General features: G+C 39.2%; 1 protein-coding gene across 2 annotated transcripts in view; it reads left to right on the plus strand.

Annotated features, from left to right (window-relative positions):
* PCCA (propionyl-CoA carboxylase alpha subunit) overlaps nt 1–13450 on the plus strand; it is a 373052-nt gene that overhangs the window by 184242 nt on the left and 175360 nt on the right. For both annotated transcript variants that reach the window (XM_003789599.2, XM_023513087.1), the window contains exon 17: nt 9926–10036. In XM_003789599.2, coding sequence (XP_003789647.1) covers nt 9926–10036 — 111 coding nt within the window. The remainder of the gene's footprint in view (nt 1–9925; nt 10037–13450) is intronic.

The following is a 13450-nucleotide window of genomic DNA, read 5'->3' on the forward strand; positions in this document are numbered from 1 at the left end:
ACTTCAGATGCCAGTCACAAGTCCAGGCTGCTTTTCCACTTCTGATTCGCTGGCTGTGCATTGGGGGTTCCCACATCCCCTTCCTCAGGCTTGGCAATGTGTGATAATGGCACAGAACTCAGGGAAACACTTTGCTTTCTATTACTGGTTTGAAGGATCCAGCTTTCTTATAGCCACATGGAAGAGATACACAGGGCAAGGTGTCAGGGAGGGGTACAGAGTTCCCCATACCTATGCCCTCTCCAGGTATGCCACCTTCCCAAATACCTCTATGTGCCCATCAACCCAGTTCTCTGAGCCCTGCAGTGTAGGGCTTTTACAGAGACCTCATTAGGCAGGCATGACCATTCTAGCCTGGGCCATTGTGTTAAATCTTCCTCAGCCTCTCTTACCCTGGAGGTGGGGTTGGCCTAAAGTTCAGACCCTCTAATCTCCAGTTGGTTCCACTGGCAGCCAGCTCCCATCCTCTTTAGCATAACCTCAGGTTTGTCTCAAGGGAGCTTATTGTAAAGAACAAAAGACTCCTCTCAATAAGGAAGTTTCAAGGGTTTTAGGCGCTCTATTCCAGGAACTAGGGACAAAGACCAAATATGTATTTCTTTTTTGTTTTTAATTTTGAGACAAAGTCTATGTTACCCTCAGTAGAGTGCTGTGGTGTCACAGCTTACAGCAACCTCAAACTCTTGGGCTTAAGTGGTTCTCTTGCCGCAACCTCCCAAGTAGTGCTGGGCCACATTGCCTGGCTGTTTTTTCATTGTAGCTGTCATTCTTGTTTTTAGCAGGCCTTGGCCAGGTTTGAACCCACCAGCCCGGTGTATGTGGCCAGTGCCCTAACTACTGAGCCATGTATTTCTTATTATTTCATAATATTATGGTCTTCTTGCTGCTTAAAATCCTTTAATATCTTTCCATTGCCTTTTTATGGCCTGCAGAGCCCAGAATAGCCTCTCTGGACTCATGTATACCCCTTCCTTTCCTGCCCTCTTCTCCCCTACTTCACTGCTGTTTTCATTCCTACAACGGCACCATCATCTGCCCATCTCCAGACTCTTCATGAGTGGTCCATAATCTGTGTCACAGTGAATGTGACGGGGGCAGGGAACATGGTAAATGGGGGTGAACAGGTAAGACTTCTTTGATTGGGCTGGGTGCCATGGCTCACGTCTATAATCCCAGTTCTCTGGGAGGCTAGGTATCTGGATTGCCTGAGCTCACAGGTTCAAGACCAGCCTGAGCAAGAGTGAGACGCCCATCTCTAAAATAAAAGGTAGCTGGGCATTGTGGTGGGCACCTATAGTCCCAGGTATGTGTGAGGCTGAGGCAAGAGAATCACTTAAGCCCAAGATTTGGAGGTTGCTATGAGCTGTGATGCGATAGCATTCTACTGAGGGTGACAAAGTAAGATTCTGTCTCAAAAAAAAAAAAGATTTCTTTGATTGCATATTTTTATATGATTTTTTTAGATCCATGTTAATGTTTATAAACAAAATCATCAATGTTGGGGAATCAAAATGATACATACACAGAAACAAATGGACAGGACTGTTGTGTGGTCCAGATGCATAATATAATCGTGCTGAAGGAGAGAGGAAAAGAATAAAACTCAGGTAATGTTTAATGGTATTTTTACTGTGTTCCCTCAGGCCCAAGACAAAAATAGATATAAACAAAAATTAAACTCTAGTTAGTAGGTTTGGTTTTCATAGTTCACGGATTAGCAGTTCTAAAGCCAGTTTATGTATATTTTGGTATTGAGGAAATAAATACATATATTGTGGATAATAACGGCCACATTTCTCATTGGTAAGGCAGTTATCAATATGGGAATGGACCAGGGGAGAATTAATCTTGTGGTGCTGGATTGAGATGGAGGCATTAATGTGACCTCATGAATTTTAACTTTGACTGGTTGGTATGTAAGTACACGTTTGTGTCTGTGCATGATGCCCATGATCTCTGGCTAAGAGTTTCTCAACTTTGGCCCTGTTGACGTTTTGAGACTCCCTTTGTTGTTGGGAGTGCTGTGCTGTGCAGTGTTGAATGTTTATTGCCATCCTTGTTCTCCGTCTACTAAGTGAGTCCTGTCCCCTCACTGTGATGACCAGGCATCTCCAGCCTTTGACATACAGCCCTTAGGGGACAAACCCCCGTTGACTGAGATTGTTGCCCTGCTGAGTTCATACTAGCATTGGTGCCCATAGTTTGAGCACACCAAGCACCCAGATCTTGTTTTCTAAATACACCATTGTCTTGTAAATGAGCTGAGGCTCTGTGATAAAATAGTCCATTTCAGAAAGAGCCCAAGATGAACCCTAAACACAAGATGTTTAAGCAAGCAAATGCTAAAAATGATGATTTGTTAAAAAGGCACAGCCAGCTTAAAAGGGTTCTCACTCCCCAAATTTGGGAAACCATCAGCAAGAAAATAAATCATACTAGTAAGGATTATAATCTATGGAATGTCATAGAGTTCGTGAGTTAATAGGGACATAAACACACTGGTCAGATAAATGGGGGGAAAGGCACAGCTCTTCCTTACAGTAAGTTTTTTTACTAATAAATATAGAAAATCAGCATTCCTTATAGTAGATTTTTGGGGAGGGGGCAGGGCTAGGTTTGAACACCTCCTGCATATGGAACTTGTGCCCTACTCCTTTGAGCCACAGGCACCACCCCTTACAGTAGATTTTTAACTAATAAATGTAGAAAAGCACCATTTGATAAACACCATATTGTTTAGGTAAGAATCACCATTGGTACGAAAATTAGTGAATGAAAATATGTGAAACAGACACTGGTGTAGTTTCCTAATATGTCCACACAAGGTATTTACTCATTATAATGGGCAGTCAGGTGCTGTCACAATAGAAAAGTCGGGCAACTTACTGAGGATCAAAATTAACCTCACCCACTGCTATGGGGACAAATCAGCACCAGGTCCCTCCTGATAGACTGTTGTGAGAAGAACACAACATCAATTCTGTGATAGTCTTGCCAAAAAATGCACAACCTGAATATAATCATGAGGAAACATCAAACCAAATTAAAAGACAGTCTACAAAATAAATGGCTCTACTCTTCAAATGTGTCAAGGTCAAGAAATACAAAGAAAAGTTGAGCAACTTCTCTAGATCAAAGGAAACTAAAGACACATGACAACTAAATGTAACGTGTGATCCTGGGTTAGACCCTGGACCAGAAGAACATGTTTTTCTTTTGTAGTAAAGGTCATAAGCGGGATAGTCAGTAAACCTGAATAACGTCTGCAGATGAGATAATGATAATGTTATCAATGTTGTACTTTTCTGATTTGGTACTGTGATCACCTAAGAAATTTGCCTTGTTTCTAGGACATATACACTGAAGTATTTAGAGGTAAAATGGGATCTTATCTGCAACCTACCCTCATGGTTAAGAAAGAAAATTATATTTGTATATGGATACATAGAAAATTAGCAGATAAATGTAGTAAGATGTTATCAATAGGAGATTGTGGATAAAAAATATACTGTAACTCTCTGTACTATTTAATTTTTTTTCTGGTAGTATTCCAAAATAAAATTTAAAAATAGGGAAGAGGAAACCTCCCCACCCCCACTAACATTTGAGGAATAAAAAACAGAGAAGCCCTTGAGATTTTTCCTTAAATATTATTCATCTGGCCAATTCTGAAAGTAGACAGGTTAAAAACTTGCTTTAGAAAGAGCAGGGAAGGAATGACAAGTTAATGTCTTGTATGGTGAAAGCTTAATTGTTCAAATGTAAATATTTTTGTCCTGAACTGATTGTGAGCTTTTGTTAGGTAGAGAAACTTTAGAGCAAAAATGTAAGTTGGATAAAGTTAATTTCTAAGTCCTCATGAAATAAGCAGTGCTTCTCGGCCTCCGTTTGATCCTGGCAGCATGTGTCCCTAATGTCTGAGCAGTGTTTTGGAAGCAGCAGGTAGTCAGGAGAAGGCTGCTCATAGGGGCCTCTCTGCTGTGGCTTGGTCATGATTTCCCATACAGATGGGACCTGGTGAACTTTGGCAGAGGTCATCCTCAATTCCCAATCTAAAGCTCCCAGTCATAATTTTTATGAGTATGTGATTAATAGTATCCTTGAAGTTATAAACTAACTTTCAAAGAATCTCCTGTCCACTTACTATTTAAATAAGGGTCTGTTCAAATAGCATTGTCTTTCCCGGCATGTGGGAAGGAAGAAACTAATACAAAACGGTACTTTTCCAATGTGTACAATACTTTTGAACACTTCAATGATTTTTCCCTTCTATCTGATCTTTGGGGTTTTCAGGTATAAAATCATTTTCTGATTATTCCAGTTGGGCTTTAGAATTAATGTACAGTGGGTCTGGGAGCAGTCAGTTGAGGCACCTGGTATTAGTGGTCTGTCTTGAGCTTCACTATATGGTCCTTGGGAATGAAAAATAGATAATGGGACTTGATTTTACATAGTAATGTGTAATATTTTATTCAGAAGATGTTAAAAAGAAAATGTTTTTGTGTGTTAATTTTATTTTTGAAACATTTAGTGAGACCAAACTCTGTATTTTCATACTCTACTTACTATTCCAGTAGAAAAACTTGTAAAGAATTGATCACTGAGCATCCACAGATAATCTTATTTTTGTTCAAATTATCATTAACTGTTTCCAGAAGCTACGTTATGTTAATATTTTACACAGAGTCTCATTCCAACTGTTCTGACATTGGCCACACAGAGAGCTAGAAAATGTATACCAGCGCTAGGCTGTGACAAGAAGCCCATAACGCTAAACGCGCAATGCTAAGGATGGAAGTGAACAGTTTTGTTTTATTTAACTGGAGGAAGGAAGAGACTATTTTGCTACCTTATCTGCTGTTCACAAAAAAACTTGTAAATTGAAATATTCTGAATTATTAATTTGCACATAATGGCCACTTTTGGGGGGGAAATTACAGCTGCACCTTTGTCTTCTAACTGGCATCCTTTCCATTCCCTCCTTTAGGATCTTATTTTCCCCAAACTACAGTTACTATAGTGTGTGAATAAATCGCAGATTGCTGGATTTAGTTGCATTTCCTTGTTTTCACATTGTTTGCATTCCTTTGTGTGGATGTCCACCCTCGTAGCTAGAAACTGTCTGGATTCTGATGTGTACCTGGTAAGCTGCCTGCTCTTCTGTGCTGTAGCCATTCAGACATCATCTCCCAGGCATCTCATGTTAACCGTCACGAATCAGGTGTTTTCCTCCCAACCCATTTCTTCTCGACACGTGGCACCTTCTTTTATGTTGCACAGCCAGAAACTTGGGTGCTGGGCTCGTCTCCCCATCCTTGGCATCAGCCTCTGTCTGCCTCCTGCGTATCTCCCAAGTCCACCTCCTTCTCCAGCTGTATTGTCAACGCCCTGGCTGTGGACCTGCGCCTTACTGATTTCTGGCATGTCTCTGCCAATGTCAGCTAGTGAATCTCCCCGTCTTTCCTGTTGCCTCTTCCTAATCCCTTTTCTGTATATCGCCTGAGTGATTCCTGGATTGTGTAGTTCTAGTCGTATCTGCCCTGCTTCAGCCGTTCTGGTTGCTCTCCAGGGACAGTAAAACCTTTGTGTGGCCTGCAGACCCTGAGTACACTGCTGGCCTTTCTGCTGTATCCAGCATCCCCCTCCTGTACTCCCACTTTCAGGCCATGGTGTCCTTTTATTCCTGTCTACAGAAGTACCTGTGGTGACCACATGCTTTTTACAATAGTAAAAATTCATAAGTACTTTAGGTTCCTCCCCAGTATTGCCCAAATCACAACTACTCATCTTTGGGTCCTTTTGCATTTTGCTGTGTTTTCTTTCCCAGCCAGGAAGATCTGTGTAAGTCACGACTGCTTTCCTCTTCCTGAAACACACAGCTCACAGCTGCGGTTTCCTATGCATGTGCACTTCTCTGGCAAATGATGTCCCTTTTCTTCTCCAAAGGTGCTTTAGTTCTGACTGTTTGTGAAACATACAGGGTTTAATTTCCTGTTCATAGCCTGACCTCTTTCAAGGAGCCTAAAAACTTTTGCCTACCTTCTTCATCTTTCTAGTATATTGCCTGCAATTCTTTATTTTTTCTGTCCAAATGACACTTATAAAATGGGGAAATGCCACTTCCCCCCATCCATGATTTCCTCTGGTATTTTGGTGTCTTCAGAAGTTTCTCACACCTCTAGTACTTTTCTCATAGAAAATACTTATAAAAAGCCCTTCGAAACATTTGCTACTAGATATGGGCTAAGTCTTGACCCATAGAACGAGCTCGAGATAGTTGTGCATTTCTAATGGGTGTGTGCTGTAAAAGGGTGTGTGTGTGTAAAGTAATCTATATGATATTTATGTAATCTGATGGTCTGTTAATGACATAATGATACATGTGATCACTTCGTCCATGGAATATTTGTGTAGCTAAAGGAATATTGTTAGTATTTGAATTTGGAAGTTTCTCTAAATGTTCTGAGGTAATTTGAATAGATTGAGGATTGGCTTTTATAAAATGTAGATATAGAGTATCTTCTCAGTCAGGAACAGAGATGCTAGGATTAAGGCCTGCGTGCCTGACCCAATTTTCTTATTCGTATGGTCCCTTTGTTCTTTCTTACTCTGTAACTGGCTACTCAGAGTCCCTCACAAGCAGGCACCACAGTGTGTGCTTTCATTCCCTTCCTGTGATTTCTAACTGCTGTCTGATTAGTAGGTGTAGAAGAGGTGTCGATACAGACAGATTGGCTTGCTCAGACTGAAGGGTTGGATGGTAAATGTTTTAAACTTTGCGGGCCATACGGTTTCTGTCACAACTGCTGTCTCTACTGCTGTAGTACAAAAGTAGCTTTATATAAAGAACAAGCCTGGCTGTGTTCTAATGAAACTATTTACAAAATACGTGGTAGGTCAGATTTGGCCTACAGGCTATATTTTGCCCATTCCTGCCTTATTAAGAGAGTTACAACTTAGAAATAGGGATACACCTTGATTTGAGAAGTTTCACCCTTAATAGAACATGAACCTGGAAGTTAGGTAGGCAGGTCAGTGCTAAAGCTTTGGAGGCAGTGCAACTTCTTTCTGATGTTCTATTACTTACATTTGTCTTATGCTCTGTGTTTATTCCCATGTGAAAGGATAGTAATGTACCACTTGAGTGCCTGGCATTGCAGTAAGCATTCTCTCATTCATCCTGCTGGCGGTCACACAAAATAGGTTCTGTTATTGTTAACAGTTTACAAATGAAAGTTTTGAGACTTTAAATAGTTTACCTAAGGTAGGAAGTAGATCTGGTACTTGAACTTGAGAGTCTGATTCTTTCCTTACTTTATAATTACTGTTGTAAAGTGGGGATTCCATGACACTGTAATAGCAAAATAAAAATTAGACTTTCTAGGTTTGTTTTGCAGCATAGTGATACAGATTAGAACCCTACCAAAATGGGCTAAAGAAATTAGAAGAAATGAACAAACTCACGTTTATTTCATCTTCAGGTCTGTTAGCTGCAGTCACCTACGCTTCTTGTGGAAGCCTGATGTAATTCTTGCCTTCTCTGGTTGTTAAATACTTCCTCACATTTCCTTTTATTCCCATTTAACGTCTTTGTAATCTAGATGACCAAGGTTAATACTCCACTTCATAGGCTCCACTCTGAAGCCTTTCTGTATCATAGAACGCTCCCAGTGCCATTAGTGCATCCCTTCTGTGGTAGTTACCTATTTTGACTTTATAGTTGACCCTTGAACAACACAGATTTATACTGTACTTGTCCACTTATCTTGGATATTTTTCAATGAATGGAAAAATTTTTGGAGATTTGTGACAGTTTGAAAAAACTTGCAGATAAACCACATAACCTAGAAATATCAAAAAAATTAAGAAAAAGATAGGTATGTCATGAACACATAAACTGTATATAGATACGAGTCTACTGCATCATTTACTACCAGAAATGCACACAAGTCTATTATAAAAACTTAATATTTATCAAAATTTAGGCACACGGAGAACATACATGGTGCCATTTGCATGAAGTATGTAAACAAATATAAAGAAACAGTTTTAAGTCATAAGTGCGTAGAATTAACTGTTCATTACCGCCTTTTGCTCTTGTGGTGAGCTCAAGCCTTGCAAGTATCTGTTCAAAGCACCATGTGGTACTGATTATCTCTGTGTGAGCAGTCCATCCCTCCATAAATTGTGTGTCTCAGTAAAAAGTGATCTCTCTTGGTTATCACATGTTTTTCGTGTTTATAGTGCAATATCACAGACCTTGGTTAACGCCATGTGACTCATATGAAATGCCACCAATGATGCTGGAAGTGCTCCCAAAAAGTAGAGGAAAGTTATGACATTGTAAGATAGAGCTGAATTGTTTATAATGTACTGTCGATTGAGGTCTGCGGCTGCCCATCATTTCAAGATAAATGAATCCAGTGTAAGGACCATCATTAACAAAAAGAAAAACAAAAGGAAATTTGTGAAGCAGTTGCTACAGCTAAACCAGAAGGCATGAAAACCTCACACATTTTGTGAAATACCTTTTTATCTTATATTGAAAATGCAGCTTTATGTGGGTGCAGAATTGATACGAGGAAGGTGTAGCTATAGACTGTAGTATGATCTGAGAAACAATGAAGTCCTTATATGACAAAGTAAAAGGAAGGGAAAGGATCTTGAAGCTGGAGAACGTAATGTCAGCAGAGTATGGAAGAGAACTCTGATAGAGTGGATATAAATTCTGGGGGTTACACCGTTGCTGTCACAGAAGAAGCCACAAAAACTATCAAGCTCGAAACAACAAATTCCTGCTGGAGAAAACTGGTTCCAGATGTTGCCCATGATTTCACAGGATTGACACCAGAGCCAGTCAAGGAAATCATGAGATTGTGCATATGGCCAAAAAGGTAGAAGGCAGGGGATAAAGGGTTTCAAGATATGGATCTTGGGGAAATTCAAGGGTTAATAGACATGATTCCAAAGAAATTACAGAAGATGACTTGGTGGAGATGAATGCTTCCAAACTAGTGCTGGATGATGAGGAAAAAGACATAGAGGAAGCAGTACTGGCTGACAGATTGACAGCTGGGCCACCCCCTTGGGTCACATGGGTTTGACAATTCCATTTGCTCCACCTCCTCACCAACACTTCCTGTCTCTTTTAACTTTTTTCCATGTAAACTAGTCTGGGAGGGTGGGGGGGAGATATCTTCATTGTTTTTTTTTTTTACAATAGTGATGTTCAACATCTTTTCCTGTGCTTCCCTGACATTTTGTGAAATGTCTATTTAGATCTTGCACCCATTTTTTTTACTTGGTTTATTCATCATCTTATAATTGTATTGTATATGTTCTTTATATATTCCAGATACAAGCTCCTTGTCTAATATATGTATTGTGAATATTTTCTCTCAATTTATGGCTTCCCATTTCATTTTCTTAACTGTGTCGTTTGAAGACTGGGCTTTAAATGTTGATATTTTTATGGTGAATGGTGTTTGTGTATGATCTGAGAATCTATTCTCTACCTCACAGTAACAGTTTTCACCTCCCTCTATTTTCTTCTGTAAGTCTTAAATTGGTTTAGATTTTACATTTAGGTTTGTGATCCATTTTGAGTTAATTTTTTTTTCTGTGTGCTGAGTTAAGGTTGAAGTTCATTTTCTTTTTTGCTCAAATGGATAGCTTGTTCTTGTATCATTTACTGAAAAGATATTTAGATCTTCATTGAATTTACTTGGCAATAACCAACTGCTTAAGTTTATTTTTAGTGTTTTATTATAACTCAAGTTCACATGTTTTCAGTCAAGGAAATAGTAATCTTACATGGTTTGTGCTAGGTCATAAGACACTGATGATAAATTTCCCTAGATTATAAGAATTCGATTTTTCATTGACTCTTGTTCTCTAACTCAATCTGATATCATTTTATTTTTAGGTGTTACACATAATATTGCATTACTTCGAGAGGTGATAATCAACTCACGTTTTGTAAAAGGAGACATCAGCACTAAATTTCTCTCTGAAGAGTATCCTGATGGCTTTAAAGGTTTGTATGCATTAAAATGCTTAGTGTAATAAAGTTATTTTTATACCTTATTATAATATATAATTTTTTCTTACTTGAAATTAAGGAATTTTGACTTACTCTGGATTTATTAGAATTCTTAGTGTATCCAAGACTATTGACATTTGTGACTTTGAATGTTCATAGGTAACTCATGAGTGTGATAACCTGCAGTTCTGCGGGATTGAAGAATTCAACTATGCGGAATGTTCTCTGAGTCCTGTCTTGAAGCAAAACTTGTAGGCAGATCATTAGCCTACCTGATTTTCTGGTTCTTGAAAGTCTTAATCAGATTTGTATTTTTTACTGATAACAGGCATACACAGAAAGTCTTCTTTAATGTTTTAAAACATGTTATCTTTATGGAAAAATAGCACTGAACATTTCAGAAAACTGAACGCTAGTCCTATTAATGAAAATGAAGATAACCAACAAGTTGATGGTTTTTACTCTGAGAAATGAAGTTTAAATAAAGTAATGAGTAGATAATGATACTGAACACTGCACAGTTGTCAGTGAGTTTTTCTAGATAGTGGAAAAATTGCTCATGAAATGAGAGACAGAGAAAACCCTGAGTGTTGAAAACATGGTTAACACAGATGTTAAGAAACCAAACAGACTTAGATGAGACTTAATAGAAATGTTAATAGATGTGTCAGGTGAGAGCCCGAGCCTCCACGATCATCTCTAATGAATTTGGGGAATATGAAGGTTAGATATTCTCTCACAAATTTCAACTGTTTCTTTATATCCATTTAAGGTGCGTTGGTATATAAAATAATCCCCATAGTCACGGCTGCTGTCTCCCATTCTTCTTCAGATCATTCTCTTTCTCCTTTCCCCTGGCCCCCCAGATTAGATCTTAGATATATTAAACTGTATCATCTTTGTTTGATATATGTGCCCAAAAGAGACAGCGGGAAGTGGCAAGTGAAGTTAATCCAGGATCTTCTCCATATGTTGAGGCCGGGTCATTCTGCCCCTTTGGGGTTACCCATCTGCTTCCCATCTGTCCAGCTATCCTAGGCACTATTCACAGGCAAGTGCCTGTTTTTATGACTGCATTAAAATGTTTTATTGTATTTGTTTATTTTTCAAATTTATAGATTAAGAAAGTTTTACTGACACTTCTTGGTGTTAAACTTTAAAATGATTATATCTAAAATTAAAAAAAAAGATACACAACCATTCTTTTAAAGTTTTTAAATTCTGGTGTTGAAAAGCTAATTTCCTTTGATTCTGAAAAATAAGTGGAATATTAAGATATTTTGATTCTGAAATAAGTGAAAAATGAGAAAGAAGATATTTGAAAAACTACAGTTTCAATTGACTTATAATGAGTGGTTTGGACTTATTTCTGTGATCCCCTGCTTCAAGCCTATTCAAAATAAATTGTCAGGCCACGTGCAGTGGCTCACTCCTGCAAGCTTGGCACTTGGGGATACTGAGGCAGGAGGAGCACTTAGCCCAGGAGTTTGAGGTTTGCAGTGAGCTATGATGATGCTACTGCAGTCTAACCCGGCCAGTGGAGCAAGACCCTGTCTTAAAAATAAAAACAAAAGAGGAAGAAATTGTCAGAATTATTTCTTCTGAAAAGTGACAGATTTTTGGCAACAATTTGGTTGAACGGCTTGGCGCCTGTGACTCAAGTGGCTAAGGCGCCAGCCACCTACACCCAAGGTGGTAGGTTCGAATCCAGCCCGGGCCCGCCAAACAACAATGACGGCTGCAACCAAAAAATGGCTGGGCATTTTTTGGGCGCCTGTGGTCCCAGCTACTTGGGAGGCTGAGGCAGGAGACTCGCTTGAGCCCAGGAGTTGGAGGTTGCTGTGAGCTGTGATGCCACAGCACTTTGCCCAGGGAGACAGCTTGAGGCTCTGTCTCAAAAAAAAAAAAAATTTGGTTTAACTCAAAAAGTGTACAATTAAACATCTCTTTTCCACTGAATTTTCAGAATTTCTGTACCTATAAAAGTAGTGCTATGAGACGGGGAGGGAGGATGGGAAAGGAGTAAAAATAAAATTTTAAAAAAGTAGTACGATGATATTTGAAATGAATTCCGTCTTTAAAGTCAATCAACAAATGATTGATGTAGGCGCTAGAGGAACTCAAAGGTGGATAGTATATTTTCCCTGCCCTTAAGGAGCTAACATCATGTGAGAAATAAACATGGGAAGAACTAGCTATACTCCAGGCCAGAGTAAAGTAAGGGCTAGGTAGAAATACAAGCAAAGTGTCATTTGTCAATGTAAAAAAAATTTTTAGTGCTCCCTGCCCCTCAGTTTCATGAAGTCCCTCCCCATAGACGCACATCCTGCAGGTGTTGAAAGTGTTTATATTCTAATTTGGAGTATTTTTAATCCTGTTTCTATTTTGAGTAACTTCTAAGATAGAGTATTCAAATACTTTAAGTTCAGATTATGGCCTCATTTTTAAAAATTATATAGTTGTCCCTTGATATGTGTGAGGATTGGTTCCAAAACTTCCTTGGATACCAAAATCCACAGAAGCTCAAGTCCCTGATAAAAAATGGTATGGTATTTGTATGTAACCTGTATACTTCCTCTTGTATATTTTAAATCATCTCTAGATTACTTACATAATACAATGTAAATGCCATTTTTAACAGTTGTTAGTTATACTGTATTGTTTTGGGAATAATGACAGGAAAAAAGTCTGTACATGTTCAATAAGGACACAATCACCCTTCCCCCATCTCCCCCAAGTATTTTGACCTGTAGTTGGTTGAATCCGTGGATGAGACCCACAGATATAGAAGGCAAACTGTGTAAGGAGCATCTTACTGATTATGCCTCAGCACTCGAGTTGCTCATCCTGTACCATTTAATACTCTGCTGTTTATATATGGCACAGTGGCAAATAGTGTTAGACATTGTGACATTACAGAGCTCTTGAGTGATGTTTTGACCTGCAGACCTTGGAGTGACCAAATTCTGTCTCGAGGAACGTTGCAAAAGTAGGTTTCCCTACTGCGTAGTACTCAGACAAGGAGACTTTCCAGGCCTTCCAAGGTCAGCCCACTGTCCCCAGGTCCAGCTGTGTTATGGTGGGGGAGAGAGAAAGAGAGAGGAGACAGTTGTTGGTTGACTGATGAATTGATTGGGATTCAAGTGCTGACTGCATAGAGGCAAGAAAATCAACGTTTCTCTTCTCTGAGTCCTTTGCCCGAGAGAATATGGCTTTTCCATGTCCTCCACCGCTGCTGTCCTCTTCTTCGGAAGTTGGAGCTTCTAGCCCTTTGTCCTCACTTTCCTGAAGAGTAAAATTGGGCTGGGGAGCAAGAAAAAGTAGATGTGAGGAAACTTAAGCTTTTCCTACAGATCTCTGTGGAGATGGTTTTCTTTTTTCTTTCTTTCTTTTTTTTTTTTTTTTTTT

This window comes from Otolemur garnettii, unplaced genomic scaffold (genome assembly GCF_000181295.1).
Source record: "Otolemur garnettii isolate 467f Iridium unplaced genomic scaffold, OtoGar3 scaffold00034, whole genome shotgun sequence".
NCBI lineage: Eukaryota > Metazoa > Chordata > Mammalia > Primates > Galagidae > Otolemur > Otolemur garnettii.